Source organism: Ambystoma mexicanum, chromosome 13 (assembly GCF_040938575.1).
Source record: "Ambystoma mexicanum isolate Mex_15411 chromosome 13, UKY_AmexF1_1, whole genome shotgun sequence".
In the NCBI taxonomy this organism is placed as follows: Eukaryota; Metazoa; Chordata; class Amphibia; order Caudata; family Ambystomatidae; genus Ambystoma; species Ambystoma mexicanum.
This window is the reverse complement of record NC_090938.1, coordinates 752,266,056-752,284,505: the sequence shown is the minus strand read 5'-3', so window position 1 is coordinate 752,284,505 and position 18,450 is coordinate 752,266,056. Positions and strand designations below refer to the sequence as shown.

Below are 18,450 nucleotides of genomic sequence, written 5' to 3'. Positions count from 1 at the left end.
AGAAGAGGCCGCCCTGAAGCTATCCCCTACCCAGTCAACACTGCCACCGCCCGCAGTCCTCCCCACTGAAGGCGAGGCAGACAGACAACTGGAAGCACCCAACCTCCAATGGTGATGCAGCCCCAACAAGACCCTCTGACGGCATTGATGGGGATGGTCAGGAACGCTCCGCATCACCTCTTGTACGACACAGCAAGATTAATATTCCCAGAGGACACTGCTCATGTGGCAGCATACATGAGGGGCAAATGGCCCCCACTCACACGGGAACGTGGATCAACATATTATACAGCAAGAGAGGTTCCCGGTGGACACAACTTTAACAGAAATATTTTTCGTTTTTACAATTAATGTGCAGCTGGCGTTCTTGGGCGTACGCAGACATGTGAATCCAGGACATGAAAGCTAGATTGCTAATACATTATTAATTTCATTTATTCTATAACGCAATAGAACCTGGCTCTAATTGATTCACTGCATAGAAACATGCGAGTTCATTAGAAGGTGTGCCTACATACAATAAAAGGGATACATCAATAGAATTAATAAAGATAATGGAATCAAGAAGAACAATCAGAGTGTTAGAAAAATCAGAGTTCAGTTTAACAAGTAATTTGCAAAAAGATATACATTCATTCATTGTTATCACCAAAGCATAGTTAAATCCATTGCAAAACAAATCAAACTGTTTGGCACACATTGGTTTTGCAAAAGGGTATGTAAAAATCAGATTGTCCAAGCAGGGTCTACGTGTATCACGTTAAGGGGGGATTTGATTGATATGGGTTACGTTTCAGCATGGTAAAATGGAACGCCTTCTTCAGGACCGTCTTGTAAGATATTACAGCATGCCAGAAATGTATGTCTCTATTTTAGAATGTTTTTGTAGGAAAAGGTAAAGGATTTATGCTGAGAGCCAGGGAGCGTGTCTGGTCATCTTGCGACCGCCTTGGTTATGGAATAACTCAGAATAAGCAAGGTCCTTCAATGACAAATACCGCTCCAACCTTGATTCTGTTTGTTCCTTCGGAGCCACTGAATAACCACTGATGGGTGACACAAACAGAACACAGCTACATGAGCTCCAAGAAGCCTTGCGACACGCACCCTGGCTCTCAGCATAAATCATTTACTGGTTCCTACAAAAACATACTAATATAGAGACCGCAATTTCTGGCATCGTGTAACATCTTACAAACCGATCCTGAAGAAGGCATTCCATTTTACCATGCTGAAACGTGCCACATATCAATCAAGTCCTCCCTTAACGTGATACACATAGAACCTGCTTGGGCAATCTGATTTTTACATACCCTTTGGCAAGACCTATGTGCTTCAAACAGTTTGATTTGTTTTACAATGGATTGAACTGTGCTTTGGTGATAACAATGGATTAATATATATCTTCTTGCTAAGGACTTGTTAAATTGTACTCTCTGATTTTTCTTGCACATGACTTGTTAAATTGTACTCTCTGATTTTTCTTGCACATGACTTGTTAAGTTGTACTCTTTCTGATTTTTGTAACACTCTTGATTGTTTTTCTTGATGTTATTATCTTTATAATTCTGTTTGATGTATCCCTTCTATTGTACATAGGCACATGAACTCGCATGTGTTTACATCGAGAATTAACTTAGAGCCTGGTTCCATTGCTTTATGCAATACATGAAATAAATGAGGTATTAGCAATCTAACTTTCATGTGCTTAATTCACATGTCTATTTGCGTCCAAGAACACCAGCTAAATATTAATTGCGTGAGTAAAAACAAAAAATACTTCTGTGAAAACTGCTGATGAGGCAACATGATTGACGACAGGACACAGAGGTAACGGCAAACACATACTCACAGGTGAGGGGGAGTTTGGGAAACAAGGTCAGTACCTGGGCCTCGCCCAATGGGCTACAGGCGGGCCGGGAACATCAAAGTTAAGGGGGTCAACATTGTCTAGAGTCCTTTGATCATTGTGTGCTCTTGACACAACTTTTCAGGTCTTACAGGCCATGAAAGAGACAGGCGTGCTCCGTGAGTGGCCCTTCAGAGCCTTTGCAGATAAAAGTCGTCTCACGTGATATGGCTACAAGTCTAATGCCCCGCCCTTCCGTTTCCTTCATAAGATTGCGTACCGCCAAGGAGAACGCCAGCATCAGTTTTCTTTTGATGGGGCGGGGCATTTAGCTTAGATGTTCGTGCCTACTTCCGGGCTCTGCAAGGGATCTTTGTCCCGGCGCGCATCCTCGAAGTGTCCAGGACGCCGCCACCATTGGAACTGAATGCCGGAGTGGTGGGAGGTGCCCTCCACTCCATCCAGGTGTGGCTGGTCTATATGCTCCCATTGGCATGCTTGGGGTGCACCAGCTCCTGGAAGAGTTCCGACCGGAGGAACCGTGGGTAGGAGTCCTTCTCCATGAGTCCATAGATGCGCTTCTGGGCCAGGTCAAAGCAGGTACGCGTTGGAAGCAAAATGTTGTTATTGGTGATCTCACGTGTGTTGGAGTCCAAGTTAACCTAGAGAGGAATAAAGCGGAAGAGGATATGACATCACTAGTCATGAAACAAAGCAGCTGAGAAATGATTGGTACAATAACTGGACATGCCGCCCCAAACCTTGACAGATATCTTGAGAGCGCCACTGAAGGCCCTTGTGCCAATGCCGAGGTGGCAGTTCGCCTAAGTGTCCTTGGTTGCTTATAATCACATCCTGGTTATTTTAGCCTCACATTTCCCAGTTAAATGCAAGCATCTGAATCAACAATCACAATGCAGTAGGGTAGACATTTCAGAAGAAAAGGCCGCTGTTTGAGCTCAGCGACTATCACACTCGGGTCCCCTGCACTTCTATGCAAGCTGAAGACACATCTCTTCATAAATCTAACTTCTTTTGGGCTCACCAAATGCAGACATGTTTTCAACTAATTTGTGTTCAATGGAAACTCTCCTTGTTACAAATGCGCCAACCTTTGTCAATGGTTTGATCCAAAAATATTGTTTATTTTCACAAATATTTTTGTATTTTAATAGATCACTTTTCAGTAAAGTGCCCTTTTGTGGTAACACGTGTTTCGGCACACCTTTAGTGCCTTTCTCAAACCAGGGCCGAGTTCTTGGTACATATATTGTTTTTCCGTCTGTACTTGCTGTAATAACCGGGTTAGATCCCGTGCGTGTCAGACGAGCTATCACAGACGGACACGCACGGGATCTAACCTACTTTTCTACTGAAAAGTGATCTATTAAAATACAAAAATATTTGTGAAAATAAACAGTTTTGACAAAGGTTGGCGCATTTGTAACAAGGAGAGTTTCCATTGAGCACAAATTCTTGCAGAGGTGGGGGCTGGTACCTCTTTCTCTCCTCACAAATGCGACACAATTACCTGTTCATCAAACCATATCTACTGGTCGCTTAATGTGAAGGTCGGCGTCAAAATCACCCCACTATTTCATGTTTTCTACTAACCACAAACTTCAGGAAAGCTGCCCATCCCTTAAACGAGACCGAAAGCAATGCAGGGGCGATGACGTCCCAGACAGGTCTCCCTAACATAGGCAGTTGGGTATTGGTCGCCCCCGCCCCCCAACATACCCCACAATCATTCTGAGGCTTACAACATAAGGGTGCACTTTATTGTTACATATTTACCCCATAAATTCAAAACACACATTAATGTTAATAACCCAGACGATTGGCAACACCATTTGTTTGGTCTTCCATCATCCATAGCCCCCCCCCACGCCCCCTTTCCTGTTTATCATTTCATTGATTCCATGGACTTTCATCGCCTGCAATTACAACGCAGGCATTAGAATGTGTACATTCGAACGAAAACGTTCATGGAAGAAATGTTTGGTGGGGTGTTACCCCCTAACCCCCCTCCCTCACCCATCTTTACCTATTCCCTACCCCGCCAACCCCTTGTCTGCCTTTTCCCACCTCCCCCTAATACATTTGATTAACGTTTTCATTATAATATACACTTTGAATGGCCTGGCGTGAAGTAAGGACATTGTACCATTTTATTCACCTCCAGTCAGCTCTCTTTTTGTTCTTATCAACTTTTTAAGCTTGCAGCCGGGGAGGAGGGTAAAGCAGTGAAAGAGACCACTCCCCCCCTCTGATGTCATCTGTTGGAGGTGGGAAGTGCCCTTCGCCCTCCAATCAGGGGATTAAAGAGGGGAGGCGGCTTCCTCCCCTTCCTGTCTCTAAGCCCCTATTTTTCCAACCTTTCCTCTTCCTCCAGGGTCAGCATCCTGGTGACCCCGGCTTTGTGCTCCTTCACCTAAGGAGGACAAGGAGGCAGGAGGGGGGGCTTGGCCCCTCCTCCATATTAAGCCCTGGCACCCTTATCCCCTTTGGGCTGCGCCATAGGCTTCCCTAAACTATTGCTTTGCTGTGAACAGCTCATACAAGTGTGTGTGTGTGTGTGTGTGTGTGTGTGTATGTATGTGTGTGTGTGCACAGCAAACACGCCGCTGAAAGTTGGACTGCAAAACAACGCAGAATGAGATTTTATAAACGGAAATAGCAGAATAATGTTAGTACCCATGTTACACGATTTGTATTTAGAAGCTGATAGTAAAAGCCTGGGCCTCTCTTGCGCACTTCTGACCCCTTTGCAAGAATGATTGTGTGTGAACTAGACCAGCAGAGGCGTTAGGGGCGGGGGGCTAAGGGGGCTATAGCCCCTGGTCTTTTGATTGTAGCCCCAGATAGAATCTCAGGAGCTACAACCGAAAGGCTAGCTAGCCCCCAGTCCCAATAGTTCCAACATCAGCGTAGCCCCGGGTCTTTTCCAGACCTAGCAACACCCCTGTAGACCAGCAAACTATACATTCAGAGTTTGGCACTCTACTGCCAGAAGTGCAGCTCTGTGATGCTGATATGGGAGCCCAGGCACAAACCTATTTCCATAAAATACCCAGGATGCATAGTGGGTTCATTGCCAAAATATCGTTTTTGTCTTGAAACAGTTCATTTGTGTCGCCACAGCTGATGTTAACTATGTGTAAATAACTCAACCCTAAGTGCGCGCCCTTTGCGGCTTCCCTCTTTATGTCCGGAGTCATTATTAAGTGGGGCTTTGCAACTACTGCTCTGCAGATGTTTTGGACTGCAACTCCCATGAACCCCGGCCAGCGAAGTCAAAGGTGGGGATCATGGGAGCAACATCTGGAGGCGCGCAGCTGGCAGACCCATTATGTAGAAAGCACATCTGCAGCTATGTGGACGAACCCCTGGGGACTGAAGCTGCATGCAATATGTTAACAGTGCAAACCCAACTGCCACCAGAGGGGGCACCAAACCCCTGCTAAAAGAAGAAAGACCGGTGGAGCAGGGAAGAGCTTCCGGTGTCATAACAATTTAGTGATCACAGATCCCAAAATCGGTGCGCGAATGGGAAAGAAAATGTACTTTGGGGGATTTCCTAAAAGCTTGGGATACGCGCTGCTTATGCGGCGCTGGCTCAAGAGGTCATCTCGCCCAAGAGAATGTAGGTGAACCCCTGGAAAAGGGCCAGCCTTGACTCTGGCAGCGCCCGGGGCAAAACAAAATGTGGCACCCCCTCCTAGCGATTAAGGTGGTGTGGGGTGCCAAATTGGACGCCTGGCACCAGCACGAGAGCGGGGCCTTTTTCCTTTCGGTAGGGCATCTTCACCACACCAGCCCGGGGACGTCTTCACCACACCAGCCCGGGGAGAGCCATTGAAAGACTATCCACCCCCTCCCCCGAGCTGTCGTGGCAGCAGCACTGATGTGGCGCCCCGGGCTACCGCCCAGTTCGCCCATGTCTAAAGCCGGCCCTCCTATCCGCTCCTCTGCACCTCACGTGATCTCATTTCCGGTTTAGAAGCCCAGGCAGAACGTGTCCGGCTGCTGCCGCCACGAGTGTGCACTACTCCTGCTGGGCTATGCACATTTCTGGAAAGGCTCCCCACAGAGTGAGTGCTACCCATCCCGCTGTCTACCTCTCCATCTCTCTCGCTTTATTTAGCCTTTTATCTTGACATCCATCCATCCATCCATCCATCCATCCATCCATCCATCCATCCATCCATCCATCCATCCATCCATCCATCCATCCATCCATCCATCCATCCATCCATCCATCCATCCATCCATCCATCCATCCATCCATCCATCCATCCATCCATCCATCCATCCATCCATCCATCCATCCATCCATCCATCCATCCATCCATCCATCCATCCATCCATCCATCCATCCATCCATCTTTAAACACGTGTGTTTAACCAAGAATGAAACACATCCGATCTTGGGCCAATCAAGGCTGAGGTGGCGACTGGCGAACTGTGCCTTGATTGGTCCAGTCTCTTTTAGACACCGACTGCGTGGCCATTGTCTCACTATGCCATAAAACCTACTTTGCACAAAAAAATAATCCTTTAAACAAATATTAAAACAGGGAGTCTGCAAACGCGATCCATTTAGAACATTTGATATAGATTTTTCCAAATAAATCAGTTCTAGACTTCCTGTAAATGCCATATCGGGCCCTGACCGCGGCCCCACTGGTGACTGGCGCCATATTAACTCTAGCTGTACACATCTCCGGTGGCGAGAGGTGCCCTCTTTCAGGACCTGCCTGCCGGTGCGGAGACAGGCGCCTCCCTGTGCCCACTGCGGCGCGGGACTCTTTGACAGCGCACATGTATCCCGAGACTGTAACCAGGTTATGCGTCCCATGTGCTCCAGCCAATCCGATCCAATTAGTGCCTGGCTGCCTTCTGCCTCTTCGCCGAGGCAGGGGCTCCTCCCCAGGGGACGCTGCCCCGCGAGGCCTTCACTTCCAGCAAACACTGCCTGACCCCCCCCCCCGACCCCCCACACTGGCCGCCCAGCACAGACATTGTATCGGAAGTTCACCATTCCACGGATATCTGGAGGACAAGCAAAGGTGCTCATAGTATTTATCAGGCTAGAGCTAGGCCCCTTACCGACTCTCCAGCTATCGGAAGATCTCTACCTTTCTGCAGCCATATGAGGTGCACTGACACACTTCAGCGATTAGAGATCTCCTCTCTCTCTGTAGCCATCCGGGGTCCTCTCCCTCTCGGCAGCCATCCGGGGTCCTCTCCCTCTCGGCAGCCATCACGGGCCCTATTTCTCTTGACAGCTATCAGAGGCCCTATCCCTCTCGGCAGTCATGAGGGGCACTCTGCCTCTCGGCAGCCATCACGGGCCCTATCTCTCTTGGCAGCTGCTATCAGAGGCCCCATCCCTCTCAGCAGCCATCAGCGGTCCTCTCCTTCTCAGCAGCCATCAGAGGCCCTATCTCTCTTGGCAGCTATCAGGGCTGCTCTCCCTCTTGGCAGACATCAGTGGCCCTATCTCTCTTGGTAGCTATCAGAGGCCCTATCTCTCTTGGCAGCTATTAGAGACCCTATCTCTCTTGGCAGCTACCAGAGGCCCTCTCTCTCTTGGAAGCTACCAGAGGCCCTATCCTCTCAACATCCAGCAGAGGCCCTAGCCCTCTCAGCAGGAATTAGAGACTCAATCGCTCTTTCAGCAGCTATCAGAGGCCCTATCCCGCTCAGCAGCAATGAGGGTTCCTCTCCCTCTCAGCAGCCATCAGGGGCCCCATCTCTCTTGGCAGCCATCAGAGGCCCTATCTCTCTTGGCAACTATCAGGGCCCCTCTTGGCATCCATCAGAGGCCCTATCTCTCTTGGCAGCTACCAGAGGCTCTATCCCTCTCAACATCCACCAGAGGCAATATCCCTCTCAGCAGCCATCAGAGGTCCTCTCGCCCTCAGCAGCCATCAGAGACACTATCCCTCTCGGCAGCCATCAGAGACCCTATCTCTCTTGGCAGCTATCAGAGGCCCTATTTCTCTTGGCAGCTATCAGAGGCCCTATCTCTCGGCAACTATCAGGGCTCCTCTCCCTCTCGGCATCCATCAGAGGCCCTATCTTTCTTGGTAGCTATCAGAGGCCCTATCTCTCTTGGTAGCTACCAGACGCCCTATCCCTCTAAACTAGCCCTCTCGGCAGGAATTAGAGACTAAATCACTCTTTCAGCAGCCATCAGAGGCCCTATCCCTCTCAGCAGCCATCAGAGGCCCTTCCCCTCTCAGCAGCCATCAGAGGCCCTATCCCTCTCAGCAGCCATCAGAGGCCCTATCCCTCTCGGCAGCCATCAGAGGCCCTATCTCTCTTGGCAGCTATCAGAGGTTCTATCTCTCTTGGCAGCTATCAGGGATCCTCTCCCTCTCGGCAGCCATCAGAGGCCCTATCTCCCTTGGCAGCTATCAGAGGCCCTATCTCTCTTCGTAGCTACCAGAGGCCCTATCCTTCTCAACTTTCACCAGAGGCCCTAGCCCTCTCAGCAGGAATTAGAGACTCTATCACTCTCTAAGCAGCCATCAGAGGCCCTATCCCTCTCAGCAGCCATCAGAGGCCCTATCCCTCTCAGCAGCCATTCGAGGCCCTATCTCTCTTGGCAGCTATCAGAGGCCCTATCTCTCTTGGCAGCTATCAGGGGCCCTATCTCTCTTGGCAGCTACCAGAGGTCCTATCCCTCCTACCAGCAATTAGAGGCTCTGTCAATCTCAGCATCCATCAGAGGTCCAATCCCTCTCGGCAGCAATAAAAGACTATCACTCTCTCAGCAGCCATCAGAGGCCCTGTCCGTCTTGGCAGCAATTAGAGGCTCTATCTCTCGCAGCAGCAATCATCGGCCCTCTGGCTCTTTGTCTCAAGAAATTCCAGGAGCTCTCCATTCAGCAGAGAACAGCAGCTTTCTTTAGGCTGATCAGTCATGCTCTCCCAGCCGAAAACCTGCAAATTAGAGAAAATCTGGGAGGAAAAACACCTCCAATCAGACAAACGTACCTACCAACAGCAGCGATGTTTCTACAGGGACATTAGTCATCAAAGCCCAGTAGTGCACCACTTCATAAGTATGGAATCACCAAAACAGAGCCAAAAGGAAATGTTTATGGCCGTCAAAGAGTTCAACATTTGCCTAACTCAAGAACTCTGATCAGATCGCTGAGCATTTCAGCAAAAAGATCCGACAACTCCAAGAACACCTGGATAATAAAGGCACACATCGAGGGAGTGCTTGTGGAGTGCTGTTTAGCTGGAGAAGTCCCTTTCTCTTGTGATGCAGGCACGGTACCCAGAAACTCTCCTAACTTCGTGGGAACTTTGGCTGGACATTCACTATTCTATTTCATTTATAGCGAACATTTGTCGCAGAGACCCTCTACCAACTTCGCTTTGCACCCATTTTGAACTTTATACATGCTGCTTGGCCCGTGGCTCCGCCCACCTTTACCTCCTTTAAAACTGGTGAGCACACGCATCTGCGCGCGCGCATCGAGGGAGTGCTCGCGGAGTGCTGTTGAGCTGGTCAGCAGGCAGCAGTGGCCAATCATTAAATATTTGAATATTTGTGTTCATTTTCATATTTCTCAAAGACTTGTGCATCTTTATTCATTTCCTTATCTGTTACTTGTCGGCTCTTAAATCTTTTTCTTTTTTGTTCATTGCCCGTTTTATTTTTTCTTTGTGTGATGTGAGCACAGTCTTGATTTCCAAATGTATACGTTAAAAACAGCCATCCGGCCTGGTCCTGCGAAATGTCTTGAAACATTGCCAAGAGTAACTACCTTTACAGAATCTTCACATAAAACCCTGTTGCCCAGGAAGAAAAAACAGCATTCAAAATCACTCGCTGCAAGACATCGGGCATTTTTGGCAAAATGGCCCCCGTGCTGCGGCTGTCTCTTCTCTTTCCCACGTGAGCTGCGCCCCGACAATCCACCCCCCAGGAATCTTGCTTGATTGATGGATTTGGATTTGCATCCTATTCCTATACTGGATGCTGAGTTATTAGCAGGACCAAATCAAACCAACCTCAGCCCGGATATCGTCCCACTAACGAAAGGTGTCACGAGTGCAAATTGCAATGAAGCCCTTGCTACCAACCTTCCCGCAACAGAGGCATTAGTCCACTCAATAGATGCCTCCCAAACACGGATCCTTTATTCTCAAGCTCCACGAATAACATCTAGAGGAATTACTCATCAACAACTGTGTACACAGATAACTGAAAATCAAATAGCTTGTCCTACACCGTGTGTCACTGCTTCACCTATAGCACTAAATAACTCCCAGATAGATCAGGGAACTCAACCAGGAGAGCTTCCACGCAGAGAGTCTATACATTTATCTCACTCACCTATTTTATATCCTGATTCAATTAATTTGTCTTTTAATTCATCATCAAGTTCACCCATGTCCTTAGTAAAAACCAACTCTGAGACCTTCCTTTGGGCTAAATCTGCTAGTAACACCATTGTATGAGATCACCCTAGTGGCAATGAATAATGGCTTGCAAGCCTACCTAAATTGTTCGAAGCACTAGAAAACAAAACACTGATGCGCTAACAGCACTTCTTAATGTATTATTACAGAAAGTTGATTTCTTATCAGCACAATCTGAAAAACAATCTTGGCCACTCTTGCAAGAATGAGCTAATTTTACATCCAACTCGCCATTATGTGAGGCACAATGTTAGCACCGTTCAGCCCAAAGTAATGATCTGAGTTGGTTCATAGTACACCGGGGAAATCGTCATCATTTAGGAACCCTGCTCTACATCTATCCAGGATCCTAGACCCTCTACATCTTCTGACACGGTTAAAGCTACACAAGATGTGGATGAGCCTTTACTCGACTAATTTAAGAACTAAAAACGTTGAAAGAAAATTAAATTGACTGGCAATACTAAACAAAACCTAAAAATCAATCTGCCCCATTTAGATCTGCAACAAGCAACTGCAGAAAATTCATAGATTCCCCGACTACCCCTCGGTGGAATGTTAAGATTCTATGCCAAATTAATCTCCAGCAAAAGACTGTTGAACAACCGGCAAAATCAAAAGGGGAAAAACAAAACCTATTTTACCAAATCCTTCTGCTCTAGAGGACTTAGATAAGACTGGATATTGATGCTGAAGACGTGGAACTCATACATTTATCTGCCGACTCCATCTCACCCTCCCATCATGTCTGTCGATCCATGACTCATTGGAGCCTGCGACATGTACTCATGATAACATCACAATAACATTGTAGCAAGTGGTAGGGCTAGTAATGGAGATGGTGTGTTTCTTACCTTGGAGCAGAGGAGACAATCATTGAATGCAAATAAAATTGGCACCCCACCCTCCATTCCGGAAAGAGCCAGTAACTTTACTCCTTGATTTGAAGGATCCTCAGTTCGACACTGGCCCTTAATGAACCCTTCTAGTAGGGAAAAGTAGTCAGTCCTCTTATCCAGTCTCATCCCTGCCGATAAACAGGCTGGAGTCTTTACATCCTGAATCAGGCAATCTAGGTTTATCCGGACTACTTACATCTAACAATGAAAGATAGACAAAGAGACGGTCCTTATCCCAACAGGACTACAATCCTAACTGTGTTTAAAACTATTCCAATTCTAAATAAAGCAATTCAATCGCAAGATATTAAATACATTCAATTTTTGAACTACCAGAGATAACGTTAAATCGACAATCCCCTCTTAGAAAGTGAGGGAACTTCTTTGGGACACTAAAGAACAACTTAGACATCATTGGCCTCATTACGGGTTTGGCGGTAGCCGTGCCCTTATTAAGGGCACTGATACCGCCAAACGCGCTACCGGCCCTGGTACCCGCGAATAGGCCATTACCGGCCCATTACGAGATGAATGGGCCGGTAATTGCCCATTTGCGGGTGCCGGTATGGCCGGCCTCCCGATCCCCATTCTGCCCCATAGGGCATAATGTTCATAACAGTGCTAGTGCAATCACGAGTCCTGCTGGTGGTTGCCGGTCTGCACGCCTGGTCAGACCACGCATGCAGCCCGGCACCAGCAAGCAGAACTCGTAATGTAGCGGAGAGGTAACAACGGCGCCGGTAGCACTACCGGTGCCGTTGTGGCCTTTACGCCACATTCGTAATGAGGCCCCATGTCTTCAACTTAGAATCAATAAAGAGGTATATCTTTCTAGATCTACAGTAAGATTTCAATCAAGGCAACTCTCGCCTAAATTGAAAACAGCATCTACTTTTGATCCCTTATCCATTATTTGTCACGGCAATCAAGGGAACCTTAGAAGAGAAGTGGCATTTAGAGATTCCGCCCAAGCGGCCAGAGATACAACCTGGATGTGGCTTCAGAATGCCATTACTGGCAACCAGGCTCGACACAACCATTAGTGCCAGGTGGAGCCACAAACCCAGAAGCTCACACTGGCAGTTTGGAATAAAGAGGATCCAAACACTTAATGATATACCCTGAAAGCCATGCTCTGTCTTCCTTTGAATAATCCTCTTACAAGCGACAAATATCTTCCTTCCCGAGCCCTTCGCTCATCCGCCTCCAATTCCCTCAGGGTTAGCCGCTTCTCGAAGCAACGAGCTGGGGGTAGATCTCTCTCCGCGGCAGGGGCCTCCCTCTGGAACAGCCTTCCTGCCTCCCTGAAACTTGAGGAGAACCATCTCCGGTTCCGGAAGCACCTCAAAACCTTCCTCTTTGCTTCTGCTTTCTCTCTCCCTCTCCCCTGCTGAACAGCTAATTAATTCTTCACTGAAACTGCACTGATCCTGCAACTGGACCACTCTAAACGGCCTCGGTCTTTGGCCCAGCCACTCTCCACTTGCACTGATGCCCTGGAACCCCTTTGCACTGCGGGACTGTCTCTGTATCCCTACAGCCGCCCCCCCTTCCCCAGCACTTGTTCTGCACTTACCTCGCACTTGCCACCAGCTGGCCCTATTTATTTATTTATTACTTTACGCCTCTTACCTTGTACTGCACTTCCCCCCCCTCCCCTTCCCCTTGCACTTTTCCCCCTCCCCCACCCCTGCACTTGCGCGATCTGAATGACACCTGGCCTAGTAAGATCGTTGTCTGTCTCCCCTTGTCCCTCCCCTCCCTGCCTCGTCGCGCCTTGAAACACCTGTGTATAGGCGCGTTACAAATACCATATCATATCATATCATGGCTCACTGTCCAACCCACCCGGCCTGGTTATGAGGTTTGTTGGATCCAAGAAATAAAACATCCCAAGGCCCGCCCATCGGCAGGTCATTTAACAGCCGTAAAATTAGATCTCGGCTGTATGTGATCACCCTGGGCATCCCCACATCCGTTCATCCAGCTAACGGATAAAATGCTCCTCTAAAATCTACCACCCTCATCTCAAAGACATGGCTATCTTCAACATTTATTGGAACCCCACCGTCATCTCGGATGAGTATTTCTTCTGGTTAGTTAGTAATGTGCTGGATTTAAGGTTGGGTGATGACACTATTGATACAATCTAAGTACTGGTGATCTTAATATAAAGGGCCTGATTCACAGAAGCGTGTTATAATGGTGCAATCCCATGGGAAAATGTTCTGTGAATCAGGCCCAGAGTGTTTAAATATTAACCATGCTCACCTCTCTTCACGAGCTGAACAGTGGATGAAGCTTATGGACGACAGGGGTTTTACAATATTCAATGGTGCCCTACAAGGGGACATTCTGCCACAATCTACCTGGCATACGGGGTGCACTAACTGCTATAATTGATTATATTTTTTTCACCACCTACTCCATTAATGGCATAGAAAGTGTTGAGATCCTTCCAACCCTCAGGAGTGATCACCACATCTTAGGGGTAACTTGGACCCAAATCCATCATCCACTTCGTGCTTACTATAAATCTACCATTCAACGTGAAGGAGGAAGAAATAGGTTGAAATGGACGGAATCTAAGCCTCATTGCCTACAGGGATGCTTGCTTAGTGCCTCGCAACCCTCACATTCGCATGACACTAAATCTTACAATGCAATTCTAAACCTCTTTCTTGAAAAAGCTCAAGCGGGTTTTCGTCCCTATTTTCTACATAATCATCCCTATGACAAAGAAATTCAAGATATGAAGGCCGCTTCCAGAAGAGAACAGAAGCAAATTACTTTAGGAAACTTACCAGACAGAGCCCTTGCATTAATGAAAATTAAAACAAAGTATCGAAATTAGTCTAAACGACTTAAGGCCAAAAAAAACAGTTAGATGGAGAAACAATGCTAGCGGCTTTGGCATCCAAGTCGAGTGCCCAAATTTGGTCGCTCCTCATGACTGGTAGTAAGGACACAGTCTTCGCCCTTATGATTAATGCGATCAATGAACAAGCATGGGTACTTCACTTTACTACTCTGTTTGCTGAGAGCACTCCCTCAACTTTATCTCCTCATCTCTCCAGGAGTGATCTTCATCTCCTGACCTTTGACTATGAGGATGTTCTTTTTCAAATTAAGAGAATGAGTGCATCAAGAGCACCGGGCCCCGGCGGTCTTTACAACTTGATGCTGAAATCCCACCCAGACCTATGGACATCTACTCTTCTCCTAATATTTCACCAATTGATAAGCACTGGCCTCCTTCCTCCTTCTTCCATAATCATTCCATAATCATTCCTATATTCAAGAAGGGAAATTGAAACATTCCAACAAATTATCGACCAATAGCCCTACTGGACATTCCTGGAAAGATTTTTGCTCGTTTAGAGTTGTAAAAACTGCTTAAATGGCTAACTGCTACATGTCAGCTAGACATTCACCAGTCCGGATTTGCTCCAGGTCTGGGAACATCGATTAGTTTACTAATCCTTACAGCCATTAAGAACCGTGCGTTTGAAGCTCGACAACCAATCTACTTAGCCTTTATAGACTTCAAACAGGCCCTTGATTCTGTCCCAAGAGACCTGGTGTGGCTCAAGCGATTCCAGCTAATTCTGCCATCAATTGGTCCATTTTACGAGGTTCACGCCGGAGGTGGCCGCTCTTGGCGGTGCAGCCTGACACGGACCCATACCAATGCAGGGTCCTTTGCTCCAATCTTCACGGCGGTGGACCTGCAAGTTGGGTCACAAGGCTCTTGGCTACTGCTGCGAGGATTGCAGAGAGGATTATAGCTCTCATGATTTGAGCCCTTCAGCGGGTCAGCCCTTACCCTCCTCAGCCCCTCACCTTGCACTTTTCTCAGCGGCGTCGGACTATGAGGGTAGAAACGCCAATCTGCCATTATCGTTGCTACAGACCTGCGTGTTCATTTAGGAAGTCGTCTGTGGAACTATTCCAAACGAAGCGTCGGTGGCAGTTCACCAAGTATCATCCCAGCCTAGGCGGGAAAGCGCTTATCCTTGTCCCACAGTTTCAAGTGTGTTCTACCTCGTGCCTCTGTAGGCTACCTAAATTCTCCATCTGGGTGGCATGCCTGATACGAGGTCACAAATACTGCAAAGAATGTCCAATGGGGACAAAGGCATAGATTTCCTCCCTACCCTTAGCCCTAGGGCGGGGACTGCTGATAATCAGCCTGATGGCTCGAGCAGGGCTGTACCCTCCTTTCAGTCACCACCTTCGGCCCCCCACAGGATTGGTCGCCGTCTATCTGAGGTCTTGGCATCAAGTGCTAAAAGGAGACATAAATTACAGAAGGAACACCTTTTGCTTACCAATTTGCTCCTTATCAATAAAAATGCCAAGAGTGACGCCAGCGCTGCCTGTTCCTTTTCCTCTCTATCCAGGCAACCTCAGCCAAAGACATCGCATTTTTATGACACCCATGGAGGGGGCAACAGGGTATTATTAAAGGACAAGGCCCTCGACATAGTGCATGGCCATGGACCTATGGGTGCCCAGACTTTGTTAGCCCAGCCACTAAAAAAAGGGGAGCAGTCAGATGAATCGACCGCTGAAAGCGCGGAGAGGGGGTTGGGTGACCTTAAAGCACCAGAAAACTGGTTTCTTTTCAAGGACCATATGCTGCGGGACTTAGTGGTTTGCTCAAACTTTGAGGAATTCCAGTCCTGGTTGGTCTCCGTCTGTCCCAGAAAGCCGCTATCAAATGTGCAGAAGCCCAGTCAGCCCAGTCAATGTGATCATAATGTAGTGGAAAAGTCTTCCCAAACTCCCTCCCGACTGACTGGGGACCATCAGGGCTGCCAAACAGTTCCTATTGAATCACCCGAGATAGGTTTGCCTTCGCAAGAAAAGGTAGCCTCTCCTACTTTTTGCTCAAGGGGCGCAGCTCCTTTGGAGGGTACTCCACCTCCTATTAAGTCTGCTTCACTATTGATCCCTCCACTCTCTAAGGACATTCGATATAAAAAATGAATGATGGCCAAAATCATGGAACTCTAATGTAAGGAGCTTTGTTTTGGATTCCAGAAGCATCATTCTAACTAATGTTGACAAGCCGAAACAATCTGAATCTAGGGAGGCGATGAAGAACAACATTTGAGCCAGGTATAACCAAAATCTGGGTCCTAACTATGTCAGAACACAGGACCTGAAAGTCCTCCGTCGACTGCAGATTAATAATTGGTGTTCAGTAGACAATACAGACTATCATCATTGGATGGCGTTCCAGTAGTTTTCCTTTGTTTTGAACAGAATCATACATTCACAGGACATGCCCTTGCTCACTAAGCTCAGAATTGTTTAGAATTTAGTTTTTTTAAAAACTTTTTTAGGTTTAATATTCTCCATTTTTGTTTCTTTGCTGTTTAATCCTGTTTATGTTTTTTGAGACCATTGTGCTCTGTATTTGGCTTATTGATTACTGTATTTGTTTGTTTTGTCGGTGCTCTTAAGCTTCAGGGTCAGTGATGTGTGGTATGAATAAAATAAAATAAAATAAAATAAAGCTGTCTAAAGCTGGCTGTTCATCTTTCATTCTCAATTTACTGTTCCAGTTTTACTCTGACACTTTAATTTCTGTCAAATTAATTCAAGAGGGCCTCTTATCTCAGGTGATTCCGACATATCGAGGCCTGAAACTAGGGTGAATTCTGGCATCTGTTTTATTCAACTTTTTCATTAAAGATCTCAACATACACATGAATGCCACTAGATAATTTCCACCCAAATTGGGAAAAGTCTGTATCCCCTGGTTACACTATGCAGACGATCTAGTCCTGCTAGACAAGACGCCAATAGGGCTACAACGAAAATTATGCGCGTTAGAGCAATATGCACTTGCCAATTACATGTCGATTAATGTAGAGAAATCAAATATTCTCATGATGTCTCCAGTTAAATCTGCAAGGAGAACTCTCTTCAAATGATCAATAGGTTTCCAAAGACTGGACATTATACAGGAATATAGATATTAGGTCAGAATATGGAGACCATGGCAGCTCAAGCCACTATAATCCACTGTAAACATGGGAAATCTTTGTGCATTCAGATTATATAACATTTTATAAACAAAACGTTGTCCCTATCGTCACCTATGCAGCACATGCCAAACTTCCTGAATGCCAGCCAAATGTGGACTTTGTGGAGGGCCTCTATTGGAAAAGGTTTCCCCATCCAGGTAGTTCGCTTTGAGCTGGGACTCGTATCACTAAGAGCAATGGTAGCTCGGCAGGAAATGCTTATCAAGTCGAACATATGCCTTACGTCTCCTACCAGCTCTTGCCTACATTTTAGAAGAGCACAATGATAGATCTCTAACATCTTGGAACGTACATTGTACGACATTAATGACAAGAGCCGACATTGATGAACATTCACTCCCTTTTTAATCCTGACCGGGCCAAAAGGACATTGTGGCATTAAAACTGGGGAACTACCTGGGATGAATGTAATCAATATAAAGAGAATTTTAAAAATAAAGCCGCTTCATCAAATACCTACATATATCTACAGAAATGTCATGACCTAAAATATTGTACTAGTTTTATGAGATTTCGATTTAAAGGATAGTTCCGGGACTTTTTTTTTTATTGTCCCTACGGTTCGGCCATGTGTTTTTAAGCATAAATCGGTAGATCGTAGAAAACTTTCCTATGGACCTTACCCGACTTTTCGTCCATTAACGCACTCAAAATCAGCTGCCATTTTCTGATAATCCTATCATTTCCCCCCATCACCCTGGCTCACCTGCTTTTGCGGCACTAAATCAAATCCCCCGCCCCTGAAACAGACATCAGCAGACGCGTACCGCCCATTTCCCAACGCCAAAGCACGTTTCGTGTCAACAATCGCTGCGCCTCAGCTAATGACGTGTCGCCATGGAAATGGCAGGACGCCTCTTTCCTCAATAAGTATAAACTCACCGTTTCACAACACACAGCAGCAGATTTTCGATTCCATTACTCTCTCTGTGTTACTTTGAGTATTCTGTGACTCGTTTCTGTGCTCTGGTCAGCTACCTTCGCCACTTCTAGGCCTTGTGAACACCTGTACCATCTCTGTAAATTATTTTACTTTCTTTACCACACAATGGCTACAATAATGCCATATATGTACGAGCCCGAGTACACCGAGCAAGAACTACTGGAAAGGCAAGCACGCGAAAACGATGGGGATTCGGACGGCAGTTGGGAGGACCAGTCAACGGATGAAGAGCCTGGACCATGTCGCATGGAC

The 18,450-nt window shown here is 46.9% G+C and overlaps 1 protein-coding gene across 1 annotated transcript in view; it reads right to left on the bottom strand.

Moving 5' to 3' along the window:
• Nucleotides 1-1,701: 1,701 nt before the first annotated feature.
• Nucleotides 1,702-18,450, bottom strand: part of LOC138521901 (regulator of G-protein signaling 3-like) — a 346,623-nt gene continuing 329,874 nt past the window's right edge. Inside the window, exon 7 of the mRNA XM_069635060.1 lies at nt 1,702-2,511. Coding sequence (XP_069491161.1) covers nt 2,326-2,511 — 186 coding nt within the window. The 3' untranslated portion in view covers nt 1,702-2,325. The remainder of the gene's footprint in view (nt 2,512-18,450) is intronic.